The 26,768-nt window shown below is 41.7% G+C and overlaps 1 protein-coding gene across 1 annotated transcript in view; it reads left to right on the top strand.

Moving 5' to 3' along the window:
* Positions 1–26,768, top strand: part of LOC122558521 (adhesion G protein-coupled receptor G3-like) — a 54,408-nt gene that overhangs the window by 25,716 nt on the left and 1,924 nt on the right. The window contains exons 8-16 of the mRNA XM_087995616.1: positions 9,608–9,752; positions 12,212–12,334; positions 13,591–13,698; positions 13,952–13,997; positions 14,083–14,189; positions 15,860–15,984; positions 16,477–16,745; positions 18,253–18,352; positions 25,137–25,393. Of these exons, the coding sequence (XP_087851742.1) occupies positions 9,608–9,752; positions 12,212–12,334; positions 13,591–13,698; positions 13,952–13,997; positions 14,083–14,189; positions 15,860–15,984; positions 16,477–16,745; positions 18,253–18,352; positions 25,137–25,393 (1,280 nt within the window). The remainder of the gene's footprint in view (positions 1–9,607; positions 9,753–12,211; positions 12,335–13,590; positions 13,699–13,951; positions 13,998–14,082; positions 14,190–15,859; positions 15,985–16,476; positions 16,746–18,252; positions 18,353–25,136; positions 25,394–26,768) is intronic.

Raw genomic sequence — 26,768 nt, forward strand, 5'->3', positions numbered from 1 at the left:
GAGTGTGATTGGTTAAGGGGATGTAATGTAGGCTTAGTGCGATTGGTTATGCTACTGTAACAGGGATAGGGCATGACTATTAGAACAGCATAAACATTAGAGTATGCTCGCTGTTCACGGGCTTTCAGGGTTGTCTGCTCTGATGGCCACAGCTTTTGTTTGCAAATAAAGGCTTATCATCTTGAGGAATTCTCTGTGTCTCCTGGTCATTCCTAAAGATGCTATCTACCACAACAAGACACAGAGCTTTCTGCATCACCACGTGATTCTCACTGTCCCCCTGACTCAGACAAGGATGCTCTCCTGGTAGGAGGGAGGAGAGAAATATTGAGAACACCACCACCCAACTTGGCTCATGCAATCTTTCTGTGCAACATTTGCTTGAGGAATGAGACAAAGGGCAACACTGAATGAGACAAAAGTGACCGGCTCAGCTTTTAGTGATTGTACTTGTGGGACGTGGTTACAGTTGCAGAGATAGAGTGAGTGAGATAGCAGAGAGAAACAGTTGTATTCCTCCTCGGAGAGTGAACTGATGAAATAACACTGATGGTGGTGGTGAATTTGAATCAGGCTGACAACATCTGATGTCATGGTCTCCCTGCCAGTCCTGAGGGTGGATGGCAGCTGTCCTCTGCACTAACTCCTCTTCTCTCTAAAATGCTGGCATTTGTTAAAATCTGTTATAGATGCTGATAAAGTGCATATCTCAATGAGATAAGAAAGTATGAAAACCAAAATCACCACATCCAACAAACTTTCCCAAAATGCTGGCATCTTCTTAAAATCTCTTGTAGATGTTACTGAAATGCATACCCCACTGAGATAAGTAACTTGGCGCACCAACATCTCCATTTCTAGCAATGTTCTTAAAATCTGTTGCAGATGTTACTAAAGTGTATATCTGGGTGAGATAATCATCATTTTGAGCAAACTTCTCAAAAGTTGGCATGTCCTGAAAATATGGGTCAAAAGTGTGGTGCTGGAAAAGCACAGTGGTCAGGCAACATCCGAGGAATAGGAGAGTCGATGTTTCAAGTATGAGCACCTGCTCCTCAGACGCTGCCTGATCGGCCATGCTTTTTGACTCTGATCTCCAGCATCTGCAGTCTTCACTTTCTCCATGACCTGAAAATATGTTGTAGATGCATAACTTAGTGAGATAAGTAACTTGGTATATCGCAAACGCCATTTCTAGCTAATGTGCATATCGTGGTGAGATAAGCAAGTTTGAGCACTAAAATCACCATTTCCAGTAAATGGTATCCAAAATGCTGGCAAATCTATTGGGGTTCAATGCCAGCGAGGACTTTCACATGAATGGCCCCGGAGGCCTAAATGGGTAAGGCACAGACCTCCTAAGCCAAGTTTTATGGGTACAATTCCCGTCTGGGTTGAGTTGAGTTTAGGCCAGCATGGTGGCTCAGTGGTTAGCCCTGCTGCCTCACAGCACCAGGGATTCGGGTTTGATTCCAGCCTTGGGCAACTGCCTATCTGGAGTTTGCACATTCTCCTTATGTCTGTTCGTTTTTCCTCTGGGTGCAGCAATTTCCTCCCATAGTCCAAAGATGTGCATTGGCCAGGGTAAATTACTCCATAGATTCCAGGAATGTACAGGCTATGTGGATTAACCATGGGGAATGCAGGATTATGGGAGGAGAGGGTGGGTGCACTGCTCTTCAGAGGGTCAGTATGGACTTGATGGGCCAAATAGCCTGCTTTCACTCTGGAGGGCTTTGATGATTCTTAACCTCTGTTCTAGATGATACAAAAGGGCAGATTGCACATTTTAAGAATGTGCCAGCATTTTGGAGAAGTTTGCTGGAAATGGTGATTTTGCTGTTCAAACCTGCTTACCTTACCCAGGTATACATCCACAACAGATTTTAAGTACATTGCTGAAAATGAAGATTTTCATGTGCTAAGTTGCTTAACTCAGTGAATTGGGCACTTTAAAAGCATCTACGGGGGATCCAAGATGGCGGCGACCCAGTAAGACTGAGTCTATAGTGCTCCTCCCAAGACCTGGGCACAGTGGGTCACCTACCCCCTACCAAGCTCACCAAATCATTTATAAATCATTTTTAACAGTTTAGTAACTCAATTAGTTGTGCAATATTATATTTAAGCAACTTTATCCTAAGTTAAAATGACTAAAGGGAAGGGAGCCCGCAGCTCTCAGCAAGCAGGAACCCCTCCCCCACACTCTCCAGCTGCAGCAGAGGCGTCCACAGCCGCCCCGGGGGACTTACCTACAGTAGCAAGCCTTGCAGAAATGCTTTCCAAGCTTGACTCGAAGATCGATGCCTTTATCGTCGAATCCAGGAACCGTTGGGAGTCGCTGTCGGCCGCGCTGAAGAAGCACGACCGTGAAATTGAAGAAATTCAACGCCGAGTTGGAGGGGCGGAGCTAAAGGCCGCGACCTCCGAGACAACTGCTCAATCGGCCGTGGATCAGGTCCGGACTCTCGAGCAGCGAGTCCGGACCTTGGAAAATCATATTGACGACCTCGATAATCGAGGTCGTCGAAAAAATATTCGTTTGCTGGGCCTTCCCGAGCAGGAAGAGGAAGGCCAGCTTACAGCATTCCTGGAGCAGTGGCTGCCACAACTTTTAAATCTGCAAGCTGGATCAGGCCAGGTAAGGGTGGAATGGGCCTACCGGGTCGCAATACGCGGGCCTGGCTCGAACCAGCGCCCACGCCCGGTCCTGTTCCGGCTGCAGAGCTACAGGGAGAGGCAGATACTCCTAGAAGCCTCTAGAAATCTCGGAAAAGACCCCCAAGCTATGATCTACAAAGGATCCAAGATCATGCTATTTCAGGACTTTTCCCCGGCTCTGGTTCGAAAGAGGAAGGCATTCGACGAGGCGAAGAAGCGTTTAAGGGACTTAAATGTACAGTACTCCTTACGCTACCCAGCGATGTTACGCTTTAACCATGAAGGATCTGTATATAACTTTGGATCACCAGAAAAGGCTAAGGAATTCTTGGACTCTCTTAGATAAACTGTAGGACATAATGGATGTTGGTCTGCCTTCCCCCCCCCCCCCCCCCCCGTTTTGGTTTATATCCCCTCCCTTTTTTTTTTCTTACCTTATTGCTTAATATTATTATGGGGGGTGGGGAGAGGGATTTGATTTTCTCCCCCCCCCCCCCCCGCCTTGGAGTTGTTTTCTGTTATTATTTTATGTATATATGAGAGGTGTATGTATATGTGTGTGTGTATATATATATATATATATATGTATGTGTATGTATATATATGTATATATAAGCTGGGGGATTTGGTTAATGTTGGTGGGGGGAGGTGGTTACCTTATTCGATTTTACCTCTGTCTTTAGGAGCGGGGTTGTTTTTCCCTTCGTTATTTTGTATTATCATATTTAATTATTATTTGTTGAACTGGTAATTTTATAGTTATATGTTTATATATGGTATTAACATTACCAAATATACCCAGGTGTTGGTAGGGGTGGGGGTGGGGTGCTCACTGTTAACTCTAGCTTTGTATTATATTTGAATTTTCCTCATTTGATTGAGGAGTGCCTAGGTCAAGGGTGGGGCATCGGTTGGGAGAGGATATGAAGGATTTTTGGAGAGGAAGTGATGCCCCCTGGGAACAAGGGGGAAAGTCTCCACTTAGATACGTTTTATATTTTTATTATTTAGAAATAGTTTTTTACTGTATTGTTGTGGGTGTATTAAAGAGGGTTTATTTTTGTAAATTTTACATGTTCCATGCTCGGGATGTTCTGGATAGGGTTCCCCCTCCCGAGGGGTCTCGGATTGGCCCAGAGGATTATGGTTGATCAATCGGTTAAGTGGTGCACCTGGAATGTCAAGGGGAGTAATTCGCCACTTAAAAGGAAGAAAATATTATCAAATCTTAAGAAGGAAAGAGTTGATATAGCTCTCCTACAGGAGACACACCTGTCAGATAAAGAACACTTGAAATTACGACAGGGCGGATTTGATCAGGCCTTTTTTTCTTCTTTTAGCTCAAAAAGCAGGGGAGTTGTTATTCTTGTTCGGAAGAATTTCCCTTTCAAAATCCTAAAGCAGATAAAAGACGAATCTGGACGATATATCTTGATTAAAGCTCTCATAAATGGAGAGGAATATGGGATTTTAAATTTGTACTGCCCCCCGGCACACCCCTTTAAATTTATAATGGAAGCCTTTTCAAAATTGATGGCTTTTGATGCCCATCATATAATTATAGGGGGAGACTTTAACTGTATTATGGATCCGGAAATAGACAGGATTCCCAAGAGTACTGCAGGAGTATCTCCCAGATCTAGACAATTGATGGATCTGAACAAAGAATTAGGATTAGTAGATGTATGGAGATGTCTTCATCCACAGGGTAGAGAATTTTCTTTCTACTCTAATCCACATAAATGTCACACCAGAATTGATATGTTTTTTGCCCCCTCAATTTTTTTAAATTCCATATCATCCTGTAAAATAGGTAATATAGCAATTTCTGACCACGCTGCTGTATATATGGAAACTAAGGCGAGGAACAGTGGGACATCCCCTCGGCATTGGCGTATGGACCCCTTCTTAATGAAAGATAGTAAATTTGTAAAGTACTTCTCGCAAGAATTTAAAACTTTTTTAGAAATTAATTCAGGTACAGCTAGCAACCCGTCAATGATGTGGGAGACCATCAAAGCTTACACGCGAGGCTTGATCATCTCCTACTCAGCGACCCAGAAGAAATTAAAGGGAGAACAACAGCGTCTGCTTGAAGCCCGCTTAAAAGCGGCTGAAACAGCATACACTGATAGACCCTCTATTATTAAATTGCAAAGGATTACAGCTCTAAATACTACACTTACTCAAACGGCTAAGAGGGAAATATTATTTGCAAAGCAAAGGTTATATGAATATGGCGACAAACCGGGTAGATACTTAGCATTTCTTGCAAAGAAAAAAAAGGCCCCTCAGACTATTATGTCTATCAAGGAAAGTACGGGTATTTTGACTCATGATCATAAAAAGATTAATGCGACCTTTAGAAAATTCTATTCTGAGTTATATAAATCACAGGATTGTGAAGATAGGACGAAGAGGATGCAGTCATTTTTTAAAAATTTGACTTTTCCAGACCTAACTCCGGAACAAGTATCGGTCCTAAATGCTCCTCTTACACCCCAAGAAATAGTTGATGCAATTAGGCACCTTCAAAATGGTAAGACGCCGGGCCCAGATGGCTTTCAAGCTGAATTCTATAAAGAATTTACAGAAATACTGGTTGGTCCACTTATGGATATGTATAACTATGCATATAGTCAGGGCTGTCTCCCGCCTTCGTTGAAAGAGGCAAATATCTCTCTTATCCTTAAAAAAGGAAAAGACCCAGAAGATTGTACATCATACAGACCAATATCCTTGCTAAATGTAGATTTTAAAATCCTCTCTAAAACGTTAGCACTGAGATTAGAAAGGATACTGCCACATATTATAAAGGAGGATCAGACGGGGTTTATTAAGGGCCGTAGATCATCCAATAATGTTAGAAGGGCTCTGAATATGATTCAAGCTTGTCATCAGGGAAAGATACCAGGAGTAGTGGTTTCATTAGACGCGGAAAAGGCATTTGATAGGGTCGAATGGTCATATTTGTTTTACACATTGGAGAGGTTTGGTGTTGGACAGGTGTTTACCAAATGGATCTCAACATTGTATAGTGATCCCAAAGCAGTTGTGGTTACCAATGGATTAGGCTCGGATAGCTTCAGTGTGGGTAGGGGCTGCCGTCAGGGATGTCCCCTCTCGCCATTGTTATTCACGCTAATAATTGAACCACTAGCAGAAGCTATACGAGCTGATCCTAATATAGTGGCCCCAAGGATTGGTACAGGTAAACATAAAATTACCCTTTATGCAGATGATGTTCTTCTATTCCTCAGTAACCCTTTGACGTCCATACCTCGCTTAATCCAAGTTATTAATACATTTAGTGCATTCTCAGGTTATAAAATTAACTTTTTAAAATCGGAGGCAATGCCAATGGGTGGCCTTGCTGTGATACCCCGCTTAGCGGACGGTTCCCTTTTTCCCTTTCGCTGGTCCCTGGAGGGTTTCTTATATTTAGGCATTTTTATTACCCCAGTATTTGGTCAGTTGTATAAGGCTAATTTTGTGTATTTATTGGAAAGGATAAGGCAGGACCTCCAGCGATGGGGAGACCTGCCAATTTCCTGGTTGGGTAGAATAGCATTAATCAAAATGAATATCCTGCCCCGTCTCCTATATCCTATGAGAATGCTTCCGGTGATGCTGCCGAGGACAGCTTTATGTAAATTATACGGCTGGCTGAGTTCCTTTATCTGGAACCATAGGCGGCCCCTTATTAAGCTGAAGAAGCTACAGCTTCCACAGGCAAGGGGTGGATTGGACTTCCCAGATTTTAGGAAATATCAATTAAGTTCCCTATTAAGTTATATAGCTGATTGGGTCTTGTCTGATCCACAATCAATCTGGTTGGACATCGAGGCTTCTCAAGTAAAATACCCACTTATTAACCTTTTATTCTCAGACAAGAGGAAAATCATTACAGATCACTGTAAAAACCCTATAATACTGAATACAATCAAGGCTTGGAATATAATTCGGCAAAATGAGGGTAATTCACATAAAACATCCCCCTATGCACCGATAGTGGGAGCATGGGGATTCAAACCGGGGTTAACAGATGCCACTTTTAAACTCTGGAGATCCAGGGGTATCTCATGTCTCGGGGATTTATTTAAGGATAGGGTCCTGATGTCTTTCGGACAGCTGCATCAGAAATTCGGACTACCCAATGGAGACCTCTTTCGATACTTCCAAATTCGAGATTTTATACAGAAGAAGACTACGTTATTAGATAGTCTTTATAAATCCGATAGAGAATGTAGTGTCCTACGACCAGTGGGGGTATCTTCCGTCAGTAATATTTATCATTTGCTACATGATGAAGTATCGGGAGATATGGATAATCTGCTTAAAACATGGGATCAGGATCTGGGACTAGAAATCTCCACAGAAACGTGGAATGATATCTGGGAAAATGCTAGAAGAATTACTATTTGCAACAGAACCCAGGCTATCCAGCTGAAGATACTTCATAGGGCCCATATAGCACCGGTTCGATTGGCAAAATTTAAGGCAGGAGCATCTCCAATGTGTCCTAAATGCAAAATAGAGGTGGGCACTCTTGTACATTGCTTATGGACCTGTCATAAGATCCGTAGATATTGGACTAAAGTAGCAAGCACCCTGACAGAAATTTTAGGAACGGAAATAAAAGTGGACCCCGTATCTCTCCTCTTGGGCTTTTCGAACTTTCCCTCCCTGGACACGTACGGGAAGAGACTATTTTCTATTCTTTCTTTCTGTGCAAGGAAAAATATTTTGATGAACTGGGTGGCGGAGGGCCCCCCTGGACTTTCAAATTGGCACAGACTAATTATGGAATGTATTCCCCTTGACTTCCTTACAAATATGGTGCACCGAAAGACCGAATTATTTTATAAAATATGGCAGCCCTTTTTGAATTACATAAATACAGATATTTCGGCTATCCTAACAAGGGCTTTTATTTAATTGAGACTACAGACCTGGCTGGTCCGCGGCCCCTCGGGGGAGGAATCCCGCACGAATACGGGTTTTATCATATCTGATGTTAACACATCCCGAGCATGTAAGAGACTTAAATATACACCCTGGTTAGTTGTAGGTTAGATTAGTAGATAGTTGAGTTTTGTTTGTTTGTGGTTTTTTTTCTTTTCGTTTTTTTTTGTTTTGTTTTTTTTTCTATTTTTGTCAAATTATGGTTATTGTATATTTGAGCTAATTGTATATCAATGTTTATATCTGAGAGTTTTGTTTATTTTTGTAAACTTGTAAAAATGTTAAATTTCTAATAAAAATATCTATATAAAAAAAAAGCATCTACAACACAGTTCAAGAAGTTTGACAGGATTAGAAATTTTGGTGTGCAAAGTTGCTAATCCTCCAGGTCCTTGTCCACAAAGCATGGAGTTAACGTGCCTGTGTCCGCTGTCTCTGGAGCAATTCGCCATGCAGGACAGCTCCAGACTGACTGACCTTGACCTGGTGTCTCCTATATTTTAACTATCACACCAGCACCGAGAGAAGGTAGGACAAGCTAGGTGCCCTAGAAATGTGCTGCATTGCAGAGAGTACTGTGAGCAATCTCACAAATGCTTACAGAGGGAAACTTGTATTTAGCTAAATTTTGGGGAGAATTCAGCACATTTATTGTTGGCTGTTTAAATCTCCTCTACAAATCAGTTCTATCAAGACTGATCTTCTTCATCAACTCCACCTTCTCTCACTCACCTCATATCCTTCAGCATCTATCCACTCTGTTGCAACTGTTCCCAGTGACTGAACATGCCCAGCTTGTTGGAGAAACAATTCCAAAATTCACAGCCGTTTGAGTGAAGAGCTTCCTCTTCACCTCAATCCTCACTGGCTGACCGTTTATTCTGTGACTATCACCCTCCTAACCATCCACCTTTTTTGGTTACAAGGTCTTCTGCTCCAACACATCCACAATGCCCTTTAAATCTTTCTCTGCCTCTCTATTTTAGAATTGATCATGAATAAACCTGCTGTAATCATGTACTTTTATGGAATTACTCAGCTAGACAGATATCATATCTCAATCACCACAAACATACAATTTTTAAAATGTTTTAACAATGATATTTATATGTATGAAGGTAATTTAGTCACTTTCCTGAATCACATTGGTGATAAACACCACTATCTGTAATCCTACCAAGTGCAGCGAGTGTGCAGTGTCTTCCTACTTTGTTCAGTGCCATCCTGCATTTCCTGAAGCTTCTGATCTTTCCTTCCCTCAGCACTCCCCCATTGCCATTTGCAAACATCTACTGTCTTGTTGAATAACTGAGCTTCCTGGGAGCTATCCCTTCCCTACTCTGGGCCTCAGAATGATATCTTCCATCAATTACTCAGTTTTTGTTATGGCTAATGAGTGAATAAACCTAATGGGTCTGATAAAGTCACCCAGTGCCTCTGCACAACTGGTCTGGCCCCACCAGATATCTCCAGGCCAATTGATTGGCATCATTCTGTCTTATTTCATGCGAGTGCTGCATGTTATGCAGAGAATGTAATCAATGAGCATTGTCTGGATGGCATTGTGCAGAACCAGGACACTCTTTGGCCTACAGCAAGCTGCTCAAGGCACTGGGCAGATCCCAGGATGCTAACAGGAAGCAAAATGTGTGAAATATTGTAATCAGGAATGCAGCCTCACATTTAGACCCATACCAAATGAACAAACAGGTCTGGTTGCACCATGAGGAAGTGTTGTATTTACACTCAAGATAAAGATCCTCATGAGCCGGCTGTATAGCCTCCCCCTGGGCTTCAGGCCTCTCTCCTTCACCTCCTTCACCCAGACGGGCAGCTAGAGTGCAGTGTGGGCCTCAGGCCAATGCACTGTGTTAAATTAATTGTCCTGATGCAGCAAGTTATCCCGAGCCCACTGCTGCTGAACTCCAGCCCTCCATTACTGTCAGGGCAGTAACATTCTTCCTTTACCAATCTTTTGCAGAGTCGTCTCAGTTTTGCAAAATAACTTACTGTTTAGAGATTGTAAAGATGGAAAACAAGTTGTTGAAGCAGAGAATGTATTATTTTACATTCAAAATGTAGACGCTGAAAATTTCCCAGGTCTCCAGTTCCCTAATCCAGATATGGTGAGTGTGTTTGGAAATCCTCTCATGTCCCAGTTACAGTTCTGCTGGTAGGATGAGTGGCTGTACAGAAATGTGCACACACAACATACACAACAAGGATGAGGAGGACCTCATCAAAAATTGACAGGGCTAGACAAGGTAAAATCAGGATGTTCCTTGTGATGAGGATGTCCAAAACCAGAGGATACAGAGTAGACCATTTAAAACTGAGATGAGGAGAATCCAGAGAGTGGTGAGCCTGTGGAATTCACTACCACAAAAGGTGGTTAAGGCCAAAGCATTGAATGATTTCAAGAAGGAGTTAGCTATAGTTCTTAGGGCTAAAGGGATCAAAGGGTATGGGAAGAAAGTGGAAATCGGCTACTGAGTTGGATGATCAACCATGGTCATATTGAATGGCAGAGCTGGCTCAAGGGGCCAAATGGCCTCCATTGCTCCTATTTCCTTTGTTTCTGCACACACACACACATACAAACACACACACAACACATGTACAAACACATTGCGCATATAACACAAGCACTACAAACACACATACAACACACCCAACTACACATTGCATACATAACTCATGCACTACAAACACACATGCAACACACCCACCACACGTGTACATATACATTTCAAAACAGACACAACACATCCACTGCACACATATAAACACATTTCACAAACACCCCCCCCCACTAAACACATACACGTAAACACAAACAAATGCACACACAACCACTACACATACACTACACGGACACACACACACACAACACATCTACATACCCATTACACACACAGACAACACACCCATTACACAAACACACAAAACACCAACTACACACACACACAAACACACACACAGCATACACAGCAAAATATATCCACACATATACATTTACACATGCAAGCGCAGACACACAGATGTATACACAGAAGCATACATACACATACAAGGAATCAATCGCATACATACACACACACACACACACACAAACATGCACACAAAAGCACAAACATACATACACATATATAGATAAGCACAAAATCATACATACATATATATATACATACACATAGGAACTCACCATACACAGGACAAACATATGTACACAACACGCCCCACACAAAACACACACAAACCACACCTTACACACATACATCAACACAAGACACATCTGATATACACACATGTGCATGCAGTACATAGACACTAAATATATAACATCACACACACAACCTCAGAAACACACAAGACACCATACATATCACACACAAAAACACAAAGCACACATAATATGCCACATATGCGACATACATACCAAACACACTACATCACACATAAAAACACAATATGCACAACACAAATACACGCAACACACAAACACAAACATAACCACATAGGCACACACATAAATACATGCACGCAAATATATGCAAATACACGCTGATTTACACATACAGACACACGGACAAACACACACACACACATTCGTATACTCACACACATACACCCCACTATACATACATACACACAATCATGGCATACATACATGTATACCAATACACATGCATATACGTGAAGACAAAACATATGCGAACAAGCACATAAACATACATATGCACACAAACATACATATACACACACACATATATATACATACATAGGTCCACACAAATCACACATACACATACACACAAATTCATGCATAACTACATATAAACATGCAGACACGCACACGTACATATAGCCACAAGCACTTGTACATACACATACTTAGCATACGCACGTGCACACTGATTGTGTGAGTCAGCTTCTATTTTCTAGTCCCACTGGCATTTCCCTGATGGCTATGCAGGCCCCAGGCCTCTGGTACCATATTGTGAGGTGGAAGATGCTCTGAGTGCTGCTAAAGAACTCTCACAGCGAGTGTTAGAATTTCCACTAAAGTCAACAGGTTTTTAAAAGGAAGGAAAGAAAGAAATTGGATTTATTTGGCACTTTTCACAGCCACTGGATGTCACAAACCACTTTACAGCCAGTGACGTACTCTCTGAAGTGTGGACACGGTTGTAGGAAACAGGGCAGTGAACTCATGCACAGCAACCTCCTACAAACAGCAATATAACAATGACCAGATTACCTGCTTTTCTGATGTTGATTGAAAGATAACTCCTGAGCTCCTCTTCAAAATGGTGCCATAGGGCCTTTCACATCCAACCAGGCAGGTAGAAGGGACCTCCGTTTAATATCCCATCTGAAAGTCAGCTCCTCCAACAATGCAGCCCCCCCTCAGTACTGCACTGGTGTGTCAGCCTTAATTTTTGTGCTCAAGTCCTAAAGTGGGACAAAAGGCCAAAAGTTTGAAACTTCTTCAGCAGGTTACTCCTGAAGGGAAGAGGGAAATGGCATTGCAGATTCTTGTCAGTTAACCAAATGTATTATTTCTATTGAATGTAAAACCCAGGAGAATATCTCTGACCCAGCAATTAGGATCAGTCTGCCACCAACTCTCCTGGACAACATCAACATTGAAATGAAAATGATACAAAGTAAAGTTATATTATTCAGGGATGCAAGACTGTTCCAGGTAACGTTATCACTTTTTTCAGTGTGTCATGAGTATTGGATTTTATCAGAATGTGGTAAAATAATGTAGTAATGTTGGGAAAGATATCAATTATCATTTCACATGCTACATGTTGCTTATTGAGTGTTTTATCTGAGGCGATGGTTTTAATTCTTTTTGTGCATTATTTAAACAGTTGTTGAACTCTTGCTGTGCTAAATTGATGCTTTGAGCAGATATTTATTTGTGTTTTAGGTTAGTACATCATCTTGAATGCTGAGGTTTCCGAGGCCGAGCAGAGTAACATGAGCAGAGTATATCGGGGGTGGGGGAGGGAATGGAATAAAAGGACAATCGTTGCTTACAATCATGTTTGTCAAACATTTTGCTTCAGGCTACTTCAGAGGGCCAACAATATCAGTCACATTGCAATGCATCACTCCACAGAGCATGTACCTGATACGTTTGTATGACAGTAAACATATACATCACCTTATTGTGCAGTGATAGTGGCATATCTCTGAGCCAGGAGGCCTGGGTTCTTGTCCAACCTGCTCCAAAGGTGTGTAATAATGTTCTAAACAGGTTAATTAGAAAGCATCTAAATACTACCTTTCTGGTGGACAACAGGGAGTGACAGCTTCAAGCTTTAGATTTCCAATAGGGTCACTCAATGCAACAATAACAGTTTGGATTTAGATAGCAATCTGCCATGAAGAAAACTGTCCCAGTGCTGCACAATAGCTGTAATCAACCAAAGATTATCCAGGGTATCATTTCAAGCAGCTAACATCCCTTCATGCTCCTGCAGTTGGGAGTTTGATAAGGTACCACACGCAAGGCTATTTCATAAGACAAGATGTTCGAGATAATACATTAGCATGGATAGAGGATTGGTTAGTGAATAGAAGACAGAGAGTTGGCATAAAAGTGGGTTTTCAGGATTGCATTCTGCAATTAGTGGAGTACAACAAGGATCAGTGCTGGGCCACACTTATTTACAATGTAAGAATGACTTGGATGAGGAACATGAGTGTACCATTGCCAAGTTTGCAAATAACACCAAAGCAGATGGAAAGGCATCAATATCCTCTTTTCCTTTCAAGTTTCAGATATCTAATGCCCAATCGATACTGCAATATCCCGCCTACACTGTGTACATTCAACTATAGCTCTTAGAGTCTGACTTTACACAGAAATTGGGCTGCTGTCCATTCCGTTTCTTTGTTTGATTTTAATAAGACATTCTGCGACAATTTATATGTATATCTTTTCAGGTTAAAAATCAAACTATTCTAAATAAGGTGGTTGGAATTCAAGTGGGGAATGGAACATTTGATAATCTGACGGACCCTGTGATAATTGTATTTAACAAATCATCACCGGTAAGGACATTTTTCACTTTTCATTATTCAATTGATTAACAGGAAATATTTAGAGTCATAGAGATGTACAGCACGGAAACAGACCCTTCAGTCCAACTCATCCATGCTGACCAGATATCCCAACACAATCTAGTCCCACCTGCCAGCACCTGGCCCATATCCCTCCAAACCCTTCCTATTCATATACCCATCCAGATGCCTTTTAAATGTTTATGTTAAAGGTAATAAAGATTTATCATTTCTTTCATACTAGGTAAAGGCCATTCCAAAATGTGTCTTCTGGAAGTTAGAACAAAATGGTAACAAAAAGGGTCATGTTATCAAAGATTTCAATTATGCTGGACCCAAGGATTGAGTTCTCAGTGCTGCCCCTTTCTATTGCAGGGAACACAGCTGAGGGTCACTGGAACGATTCTGGCTGCACAACACAAAACACAGTCAATGAAGTCATCTGTCGATGCAATCACCTGACTTTCTTTGCTGTCTTGCTGGTAGGGTCAATGTAATGCAATATTTTGTATCTTTTGGCCTATTCCACTTTGGCTGCGATCAACCAACTTTCACACCAATAATCCTTCAATGCATATCAAAATGCAAAAATGGACAAGAAAATCGACTTGTTTTATTAAGACAATCCCATCCCAACAGGCAGCAAGCTACTCAGCTTCAAATCCATTTCCCCCCATTCCTTTCTTCCATCTTTACGGGGAGGCAAGAGAAATTAAATCTGAGGGAGAATCCAAATTTGAGGGAGGAGCTTTGGGAAGTTAGACACTGACCCTGATAGGTCCATGAGACAATGACAACTGATGTCACAATCACTGTTAATCCACTCACCTTGGGCAGATCAAGATGTCTCCCACTCACCAAAACTCATCCAGCTCCCTATGGATTGGTTGCAGTAAATCTCTCACTTCCCATTTGTGCTGGTGATTTCTGAATATGTAACCCAAGTGTCTGTTTTTATAAACCATACTGATTCCCACCCTCCCTCTTGTCATCCCCCCTGCCCCCCCACCCCACCTCCAGCATCATCTTCACTGCCTATCCCACCAGGATTGTCACCATTAGGACTAGGAGTTTCATTGAATTGGCTTCTGTTCTGATGCCATAACTTTTCCAGAAATGTGGTGAAAGCCCGTTTTATGTGCGGCAGTGTGATTTCTGCCCGAACCCATTAGACTGATTGAGGGAGCAGCTCTGGGAAAATTCCCAGTCCTCATCATATCCCCTCAATGGCAGCACTTTTCCAAAGTGGGAAGACCCAGTTTGCTCAGTTTGCTCTGATCTCCATGCAGCCTCAGACTCCATGTCAATAACGTAGCTGTCCTCAAAACCTCTTCCAGGGACTCAATCTCCCTAACTATCTGAGGGGACCAAACCTAAAACAGTCAGTGAGATGTGACCAGACCAGGGTCTTGTACACAGTATGGACAGACTTCTAGTTTAACATCGAATTGTTCCAGTTATATGTTCTGATACCTCATTGCCTTTTTTCAGCTGCCAAATGACATTAGTCATCGACTTTCATTCCCAATTATCCTTGTAACAATTTTTTCTTGAGGGAATTGAGGAAACTTGCCTTCCTTGCATGGTCTATTTCTATGAAGATGGCCCCTGCCTGTTTTTGGCTTTCTGGGTAATTAGTTCAGGCAGACAATGAACTGCCTGCTTTGTTATGAGTAGTGATTCCAATAACACAACAGCATGCTTGTTTCTTAACCACCATCAGTACCTTAGCAAGGCTCTGAGTTATACGGAACAAGGAGGATTAGAAATAAATGTTGGTTTTGCTCAACAATCCCAGAATGAACTAAGTCAACAGCAGTGCATCAGAATATGGACATGAGCTATTCTCCCATTACTCTCCAGGTGCTGAGTATCTGATGTGGAGCTTGTCGTTCTGGGGATTGTGTGGAGGCCCAGCAGCTCAGAGTAGAAAAGAGAATTGTTCAGAGTGTGCACATCATTGTGGCTGCTTTCAGACTGACCTGGCCTTAGGTCAGGTGTTTGTGTGGCTTCTCAACAGGAGATGAGTAGATATCACAGGGGGACCCCAACCCGGAGGTGAGGGAAAGTGCAGTGAAAGTCGGGTGTGTCACTCAGTTGAAGAAAACATTACCCAATCCTCATGTCAATGGTCTCATTTTCTGTTATAAAGCAAATCGATGGGAACCAACACTTGGATGAGAAGACATTGAGATCGCTAACATCCATCACCCAGATTGGTTGTGGTGTTTCTGGCATTTTCACAGCAATTACTTTAATCATCCACTTTATTCTCAGGTAGGAACATTAATCATCAAACATAAAATTTCATGTAGAAGAAGCCATTCTCAATGATCTCACTGTACAATCACAATATATAACAAATGTCTCCTTGAAGATAGAGCTCATGAGTAATTCACAACAGCAAGTTCATTAAACAAAGCTTACTTCTGTTTTAATGTTTGATATTAATTCTAAGAGTATTGTAGCTGAGTGATGACTCACTTTACTTTCAGATTGTACCTCAGTATGTCATGGTCAGAGTTTGTATCTGCAGTGAGCAGTGTCACTACCTCTGAGTTAGCAGCTCTGGGTTCAAGTCCCACTCCAGGACTTGAGGACCATAGAGGGTGCATCCACACTGAGGCATGACAGACTCATCATTGACCAGAAAAGAAACAGCCATAGGCTTCATGCTCAGACATCTCCAGATGCAGGAAGTCTTCTCAGTCAATGTTTATCAGCTTGCATTATTGTCTCCTAAATGCTGGTTCTTTTCCCTTCGTTCAGAAAAAGACAAAAGGAAGCTTCCATCCAGATCCACGTGAATCTCTCTGCTGCCTTGTTTCTTCTCAATGTGAGCTTCTTAACCAGCACAGTGTTCAGTTCCAAGAGCACTGATGAGCTGTGTAAAGCCATTGCTGCCCTGCTGCATTACTCACTGCTTTGCAGTTTTACATGGATGGGAATTGAAGCATTTCACCTGTACCTTATGCTGATCAAAGTCTTCAACATTTACATTCGGTTTTACATGCTGAAACTCTGCCTTCTCGGCTGGGGTGAGTGTGAAGTATTCTGTCACTGAGTTATTTATAAATGTATGGTCTGATTCTCATGTGGCAACAACTTTTAGATTAGATTAGATTCCCTACAGCGTGGAAACAGGCCTTTCAGCCCAACAAGTCCACAACGACCCTCCTAAGAGTAACACACCCAGACCCATTTCCCACTGATCAATGCACCTAACAGTATGGGCAATTTAGCATGGCCAATTCACCTGGCCTGCACATCTTTGGACTGTGGGAGGAAACTCGAGAATCCGGAGGAAACCCAAGCTGACACAGGGAGAATGTGCAAACTCCACCCGACAGTTGCCCGATGCTGGAATTGAACCTGGGACCCTGGTGCTGTGAGGCAGCAGTGCTACCCTGAGCCACCGAGCCACCCTGATTTCATTGTTACAATGAAAAAGAACTGAAGTGTAAAACAGTTATTCTTTAGTAGTTCTAGCTGTACTTGTCAAAATAACAGGAGAAAATCTCTATGAAATTTCACATCAAGTGTGATTAAGGATCAAAGTTGGTGAAACTAGGAATCTTAATTGGCAAGGGAACAGAGTCAAACCCAGACAGAAAACTGAGAATGGGAGTGACGTTTGATAGTCCAGGTTTATAACCAATAAGCATGCAATGATAAAAGAAGCTATTCCCTCTTGGGAGAGTAGAATTAATGGTGTTAATAGGTGGATTGATTTTATTGATTAATTGGAGAGAGTTCTCCAGCAATGAACTGTGTCTCTGATTGAAAGCTGGGTGTTAGGAATCTAAATTCAGTGCTGAAAGGTTCAAGGTTGAACTACCGCAGAGTCATCACTGAGAGACACATGTCAATATGTGCCAAGCATGACCATACACACAGCACGGTATTTTAAACCAAAGAACAAGTTTTCTTCCGAAAGCTGCCACCTTCTTGTTGCTGAAGCAGGAAGTGAAGGATTCTGACAGTAACTTTCACTTTCCAATCTGTCACCACTCCCCAAAACACAGCAGGCAGCTCATTTCTGACTGTACTCACATTACTCAGCAGAAAAACAGTCAGAGTCAGGGGGCAGCTCCATGCTGGGTAGAAGCCCTGCCAACTGTATTCAACATTCCCAGCACAGCACCCCACAGCAACCTGCCAACATCTGAAGTCTGAGTCTTAACGTCAGTGACCTCTTTGTGTGTCTGACACTCCCGTATAGTGGAATCTAGGGGGAGTGAAATTCTTATATATCAGCTACACAGCAGGGGCTCTGAGTGAATTCAGCAGCTTGTCTCACACTGTCTCAGTTTATATTCTGACAAATATAATCAAGGGTTTTCATTTCAAGCTGAACAAAACAACATTGAGACTAGGAAACAAGTCTTCAAAAGCAGTTTGAATAATTGTTCTGTAAGTTCCAATGGAAAAGAGGAGATACAGTGAAACATCAGCTGTTAATTCATTATGACACCATTGTGTTCTGCTGCTACAATGCAATTTCACCTCCAGTAACTCTTCGTAACTGTTCATGTGTATTCCCAGGATTCCCAGCTGCTGTAATTTTAATCATCATTGCAGTAAACACAGACAATTATGGCCGGTATTCAATTCCTGTCAATGGTAATTACAACACGACTGACATGTAAGTTTTAGTACTTCAGTTACTAAATAATAGAATAATGCAATACAGAGGAGGCCATTTGGCCCATCATCCCTGTGCCAAATCCTTTAATCCTACTTTGCTCCACTTTCTCCATGGCTGTGCAGGTACTATACCTTTCTGGTGTTTATTCAATTCTCTTTTCAAAGTTACTCTCTGCTTCCATGATGCTTTCAAATCACAACAATCCATTGTGTAAGAAAGCTTGTCTTCCTGTTGACTTTGTTTGCCACTTACAATGTTTATTGACCATGCTACCTTGAGAAACAATTTACCCATTTATTGACTCTATCTTCAACATCTCTATCCAATGTCCTCATAGGGGTTCCTCAACTCAGGCCCAGAGGAAACAACCCAAAGCCTCTCCAGTCTCACTGTGTAACTGCAATCTCTGATCTCCAGTACAATCCAAGTACAGTACTCTTCTGCCCCCTCTCCATGGCCACAATATCTTTCCTGAAGTCTGGTGCTCAGAGTTGAATCAAGGACTATAACTGGGCTTAACCCATTATATAAATTTTCAATAATTTCCTTGCTTCCGTACTTCATTATTGTCTTAATTATTTACTAGCAATTTAAAAAACAGTATCTTTTCATCATTCTCTTCAATTTGATCTATCATTTGCAAAATGCAGTGCACAAACAGCCTCAATTTCCAAAGTCCCTTTAGAAACAATCACTCTCTTCACAATTGCAATACGTTTATATTGCCTCTCCTTATTCCTTTCCAGAAATTTCAACTGTCATATAGCTGCCCATTTCACCAGTGTGTCTATGTCGTCCTGAAGACTGTTTTTCTCCTCCTTGCAGTTTACTTTCAGCGGTTCATATCAACTGCAATCATTGAAATTGTGACAGCCAGTATATAGATTTAGTGTATTAAGAGGAGGCAAAATACTGACTCACCAGGAACACCATTAATTGGGATAAAAATGCAGTACTGTATTAATATTCCTCCAAGCGTGCCATAGTTATGTAACCTTTAGCATGAGCATACTCACAGCTGACATCCATCTTACAACTAGTTAAAAAAATACACGGCTCAGACACTATTGAAGTCATATAATGGTGTCAGAAGTGGAGCTGAGATTAAGTGTTAACAGGTTGCATAGAGGCATAGCTACAAAAAGAGGAACACAGGAATGTTCAGAGTTATCAAAAGCTACTGGAAAGAAACAAAGAAACTGACTACAGCTGAAATGTTGGGTAAGACCCAGCCCTGGTCGAAATGAAAGGGAATCAAACCAAAACTGACAGCTTTTCTACTCTCAATGGCAACATGGTGATGCAGTAATGAAGCTTTCAAAACTAACATTGAGACTATGTGGTAGCACCAGACTCATAGTGAAAGGACAGATTATTCAGAGAGCCCAATGCAAAGATAAGAATAAATATGTGCAGCAAGCAGTAGCCTCTCGTCACAGCCAGAGCAAGCAAGCATGGTAATCCTCAACATGTCACAACACATTAAACTGGGAGAAATTCCAGAGGAGTATAGCAATGTGTTTACAGGGTTAGGGTGTCTTTCTGAAGATTATCATCTCAAAGTAGATATGAATGCATGACTAATTCAGCATCTGCCACAGGAAGTCCTAGCAGCCCTCAAGTCCAGCCTAAGAGACAAGACAGATGAGCTGGTGAAGAAGGGAGTAATCAAGAAAGTGATAACACCTACATAAGGCGTGATAGCCGGTGTAACAACTAGGAACACTCAGTGCGTGCTTCAATCTAAAAGGACTAAATAAAGCTTGGAGCGAATCTCACATCATATTCCATCGAAGCGATTTATCTACAACTTGCCAAGGCAAAAATCTTGACTTGAAAGTGAAGGACAGTTGCAATCAAGTGACGCCAATTAAATCAATAGGTTCTTAACCAAGTTTTGGATACCACTCCGGTGATACAAATGGTTGTATGTGCTGGTTGACATTTTCACACTTCCAAAGAGCATGAAATAATTAGTAAACTTTCTGCAATGTAAATTATAGTGGATAATCTGCTGATTTATGGTGATATAGTGACTCAGTGGAAGAAACTATTGCTAACCACATTCGAAAATGTGCCTGCTTGACAGAGATCAACAGATGAACCTGAAACCGACCAAGAAAAAAATTGTAATTAAACGTACCCAAAGTCATGTACATGGTTGATGTATTTAAATCAAATCGTCTTCATCTGAGTCCTGAAAAAGTGAAAGTTATAGCAGTGAGGCAATGAACAATGCAAATAAATGTAGGGCTGCAATTTGTTGGATTCATCACCTGCTTAGCAAAATTTTGCACAACTTGTCTTTAACGTGTGAATCATGACACCAACTCACTGCCAAGGACACACAGTGGTACAAAACACAGGGCATAGAACAAAACTCAGCATCCGCTGAAATCAAACTACCAGTGATAGTAGCTATTGTGTTAAAGAATAATGACAAAAATGATGATGTTACCCTGCAGTGCGTCAAGACTGAGCCAGAACCCGGAGCAACCCCAATGCAGCAAAGACATACATTTACATCGAGGATATTAAGACAAGCAGAATGATGCTACACTCAAGAAAGTATGCCTGACCATTGTATTTGTTTGTGAACATTTTTGTCAAAATCTACTTGGAGCATATAAAATAATGGACAGGTTTATCCGTGAGCCACTTCAAAGAGTTTCCTCCAACAGCTACTGTCTGCTCCAAAGTGCCTGCAGAATGTTACTTTGGTTATTGAGGCATCATCTGGACATGATATTCAAGTAAATACTGACATCCTGGTGAGAGCAGCACTCACTATGAAAATTAGATTAGATTCCCTATGATGTGGAAACAGGCCCTTCAGCCCAACAAGTCCACACCAACCCTCCGAAGAGTAACTTACCCAGACACATTTCCCTTTGACTAATGCACCCAGCACGCAGGCCAATGCACCTGACCTGCACATCTTTAGGAAACCCACACAGACACAGGGAGAATGTGCAAACTCCCCACAGACAGTCACCCAAGGCTGGAATTGACCCTGGGACCCTGGTGCTGTGAGGCAGCAGTGCTAACCACTGAGCCACCATGTTTGAAATTTTCCAGATCCAATGACGAAACTGCAGCTTGACATGCTCCAGACAGAATCAACTCAGCAAAGATTTTGAAGTTGACAGATAAGCACCTTGCTTATGAAGCACACTTCCCAACTAGATGCAACTCCTGAAATGTTGCAAGAAGCAACGATTATAGGACAGTCTGAAACCATGAAGGATATTCCTGATGTTGCAAAAACTGGCACTGTAGTTGATTTGACTCCATGCAGACATCAAATGCATGTTTTTCTGATTGGACCACCTTCAGTGAAAGTGCAACTTTTCCAGCTTTGTGTATGTGTCTCTGTGTTTGCAATGGTATATCTGGTCATTCACTTCCATTGTGTATGATCAAGGTGAAAACTGTTTGATTTGAGTCCTGGGCTTCCACAGCAACTAGCTTTACTGGACTGGTTTGTACCCTGTCTGACTCTGTAATGCTCAAGCTGACAATGATTTGGCAGCTTTAGCAAAATGAAATTTGGCTCTCTGCTATTTCACTTTGATTTCATTACTCATGTCTATTACTACTTCTGGCTTCAGTAGGTTTTTTGCAGTTTGAAGAATGGGTTGGGTGGTATGTGACTGGACTACATCCCACACCTTCAGTAAGGGTGTTTCTCCTCTCAAGAATTGCCTTGTATATCTGTGCTGGAATGGCTTGATTTCTATGGGATGCATTTTGTGATTTTCACTTAATCTCAGCCTTTCCATTTGTCTGGGGACAATAAGGAGATGACGCGTGATGTTGGTTTTCCCAATCCTTTATCAAAGGGCCCAATACGTCATTCATGAATTGTAGGTCAATGTGACTCACCACAATGTCAGGAATACTGCAACCAACGGAAGGGTTCTTTCAGGCATTCCACAGTCTCACTGAAGTCAGCTGCTCTACCTCCCTGTCATCATTTCCTGTGAGAGTGAAAACATCCTCTTGCAGCTTCATCAAAATCTGTATGGAATGACCTGTGCCATCCGTGAGTCTTTAGCTTGTTTCGCCTGTTGCTCATTACAAACACAACACTGACTGACATGGTGCTTGATTTCATTTCTGATGATTGGCCAGCAAAGCCCTCCTCCTGCCTTCCTCTAATTTGAATCCATTTCTTACATCAATATGCGTCAGTGTCTCTCTCTCTCTCTCTCTTTCTCTCTCTCTCTTTCCCCCATCAACTCCTTTCGCATAATGACTGTATTCCCTTTGTAAATTATGCCATTTCATTTTGCTAAATCATTGTCATCTCGAGCATTAGAGAATCAGTCAGGGTACAAACCTTCAAAACTTTCCATAAAAGCCAGTCATTGTGGAAGCTCAGGACTCAAACTGAGCAGTTTTCACCGTGATCATACACAATGGAAGTGAATGACCAGATATACCATTGCAAACACAGACACACACACACACACACAAAACTGGGAAAGTTGCACTTTCACAGAAGGTGGCCCAATCAGAACAACATGCATTCAATGTCTGCATGGAACTAAATCAACTTCAGTCCCAGAAATGTACAGCACCACAACAATGAGTCAGCAGTTACTGCAGCAACAATAAGTTTCCCAGAGAAGGAACATCGCCCAGATGGGCAGATAAAGGCAAAGCACACATGTATCATTAAAAGACCAGCCTGATTTAAAGACTACATGTGCAATGCATGTTCACAGTCTGCCAAGAATAGCAACATTCTAAAGCATGAGAAAAGTTATATATGTCACGGATAATTTTGGTAACACAGTGTAAGTGATTATGCCCTGATTTTTGAGACCTTTTTGTGTGAAAAGAAAATGTTTCAGATATAATTACAATGCCATTCTAATGGGCCTCATAGCTTGCTGTTGTCATGTTATCTCTATCATTAGGCACATTCACTGCAAGCGTCTATGTTACTGCCAGTTCAATAATAAAAAAAGACATCATGTAGCACTGTGTACTCCATAGAACTCAACAATGAGACACTTTCCACTACTCTGTCAAACGCCTGTCAATTCCTACTCTATTTTCTTTCATTTGCATTCTAGTTGTCACTTGACCTTTTTAAGTCCAGGGCCTTTAATTTTGCAATCAACTATGTTATAGATTAACAAATATTTTGATAGTCCATATATCCCCATCACCTCTTGCTGTTACTTTAAGCAACTCAATCAAGTTAGTCATATACGAGTTATCTTTTTAAAATGACTTCCACTTCTGAACACGTACTTCACCAAATGCAAATTAATTTTTGTCCAATGCCATTGTCTTTAAAGATTCCCATCATTGACACTAAGCTGTCTGCCTGTACTTGTACCTCCCTAGGTTCCCCTTCCTCCTCAGCCCATCTGCTGCTAAAACTCTCAAATATCTTTGTTGCCTCCAGCCTCAACTATTCCAATATTCTTCTAACGGCCTCCCTTTCTCCATCTCTGTGTCCTTCAGCTCATCAAGAACTCTGCAGTCATTTCTTTTTCTGCACCAAGTCCTAATTATCCACATTCCCTCCTCCTCACTAATCCACACTAACTCCTGGTCTTCCTCCTTCTCAGATATAAGATTCCGATCCTCGCATTAAACACCCGATGACCTTTGCCCTCCTTGTATCTCTGAAAACATCTCCCTCCCTACAACTCTCCTAAACAATTATTTTGAGTACTCCTCACTCCCTTTGCTTCATCCTTCTCTAGCATTACCTCTTGAAGACCCTCCGACTCTCTAACTCACTTCTTTTTTCACTAAACTCTTTTAAAAAATCTCTATATCTAAACTTTTTATCATTCCTCCAAATCTGTCCTTTGGCTTTTTGACCTCTTCATTCTCTTGTCTCTGTGAAGCACTTTTGCCAAAAAATAAAAACCGCTGAAGGCCACTTACAAATCCTCACTTGTCAATATAAAATGAATGAAGGGAGTTTTGGGAAACCAAAAATTATTCTTACAGCCACAACAGTCTAACATTGCTCTGTACATTATTTTACCTGAACTATTGAACTGTTTTATATAAATGAGTCATTTCTGGTGATAAAACAGCAGCCAGCAAAATGTCATATTCACTCTTTGAACTGTCATTTCTCAGCTTCTGTATAACAGGGACTGCTTGAATGGAGTTGTAAATACAGCTTGTGATCCAATATACGTCACAGCTTGAATCATTTATCTTTTACTTGGTAAAACTCTTGTTTATATCTTGTACAGACAGCTAGTGCTTTGTGAATATTGTTGACTTATTTAACACCTTCAAATTGTTCAATTAGTTAATCATTTTGTGAAAAGGCTGCAAATAGAAATGTTAAATGAACACATTAACCACTAGCTGCTAAAATAGAAAACAAAGATACAATCAGAGCGAAAAGGTAGTTTCTCCATGTGAGTTCTCACAGAGCTGCTCTCTAATCCAAATCATGCTCTCTAATTAGACAGAGACACCTAGTGGTGGTTTAACCTGAGAGTCACTGTGCTCCAGTTAAGGGATGAGGCTGAGAAGGAAAGACCTTCATGTTAACCATGGCCTGGATGGGAATTGAACCCATTCTATTGTTGTCATTTCACATTGTCAACAAGCCAGCCAGCCAACTGAGCGAGCCGACCCACCCACCCCCCTCTCTGTTGCAGCAGGATTGACCAATTGAAACGTGCACTTCCCAATTTGGATGAATATTACATCATCACCTCATTCTGCACAAAACTCTTCTTCGGATAATTTTAGGGATCTTAATTAAAATATTTTTCTGTCCTCTCAACAGGTGTTGGATAAAAAACCGGACAGTGCATTATGTTACAAATATTGCATATTTTGCACTTGTGTTGCTGAGTAACTCAATCGTGCTGCTAATTGTGGGTGTGAAGGTGTTCAGATCGAAAGGGAGAGATAGAAAGAGTGTAATCACTGTACTCGGCTTGACCTGTCTACTGGGCATTACCTATGGCGTAGCTTTCTTCTCATATGGACCTCAGAGTGTAACTGCAATGTACCTGTTCTGCATCCTCAACCCTCTCCAAGGTCAGTCAGACTATTACTGGGACTGTATGTATTGACCAGACAAATAAAGTTACAATATAAGTTATTAATTGATTTTAACAAACTCTGTTAAAGAATTTAAAAATTAGAGCAGAATGCAATTAATTGAGCTGATGAAGTAACACATTAGTGCAGTTCTGTACAATAGTTGGTACTAATCTGTATCTAGGCAGACGATACGAAGATTGGTGGAGTTGTGGATAGTGAGGAGGGCTGTTGTCGGCTGCAAAGCGACTTAGATATGATGCAGAGCTGGGCTGAGGAGTGGTAGATGGAGTTCAACCCTGTCAAGTGTGAGGTTGTCCATTTTGGAAGGACAAATAAGAATGCGGAATACAGGGTTAACGGTAGGGTTCCTAGTAAGGTGGAGGAGCAGAGGGATCTTGGGGTCTACGTTCATAGCTCTTTGAAAGTTGCCACTCAGGTGGATAGAGCTTGTAAGAAGGCCTATGGTGTATTAGCGTTCATTAGCAGAGGGATTGAATTCAAGAGTCGTGAGGTGATGTTGCAGCTGTACAGGACCTTGGTAAGGTCACATTTAGAGTACTGTGTGCAGTTCTGGTCGCCTCATTTTAGGAAAGATGTGGAAGCTTTGGAGAGGGTGCAGAGGAGATTTACCAGGATGTCGCCTGGAATGGAGAATAGGTCGTACGAGGATAGGTTGAGAGTGCTAGGCCTTTTCTCATTGGAACGGCGAAGGATGAGGGGTGACTTGATAGAGGTTTATAAGATGATCAGGGGAATAGATAGAATAGACGGTCAGAGACCTTTTCCCCGGGTACAACAGGGTGTTACAAGGGGACATAAATTTAAGGTGAAGGGTGGAAGATATAGGGGGGATGTCAGTGGTAGGTTCTTTGCCCAGAGAGTGGTGGGGGCATGGAATGCGCTGCCTGTGGGAGTGGCAGAGTCAGAATCATTGGTGACCTTTAAGCGGCAATTGGATAGGTACATGGATGGGTGCTTAAGCTAGGACAAATGTTCGGCACAACATCGTGGGCCGAAGGCCTGTTCTGTGCTGTATTGTTCTATGTTCTACGTAGGCAGAAGTGGCTACTGCATTTGCTGGAGATTAGAGTCCTGATGAAGGGCTTTTGCCTGAAACGTTGATTTTCCTGCTCCTTGGATGCTGCCTGTGTTTTTTCAGCACCACTCTAGTCTTGATACTAATCTGCATCTGTCATTTCCCCACTTATCAAGTGCTCAAACCCTGTAGTGATTGACATGAAGTTGAAGTCTCATGATTCTACACTGGGAGAGTGTAAAACTGGCAAAGCCTGAGCCAGTCTGGACAAATAAAGAAAGTCATTGGTGGATAGGAGAGAGATAATCCTAAAGCCACCATTCTTAGTGTGGA

The sequence above is a fragment of the Chiloscyllium plagiosum genome, unplaced genomic scaffold (genome assembly GCF_037043375.1).
Source record: "Chiloscyllium plagiosum isolate Xiang-an unplaced genomic scaffold, Cpla_swu_hap1 HiC_scaffold_17, whole genome shotgun sequence".
NCBI lineage: Eukaryota > Metazoa > Chordata > Chondrichthyes > Orectolobiformes > Hemiscylliidae > Chiloscyllium > Chiloscyllium plagiosum.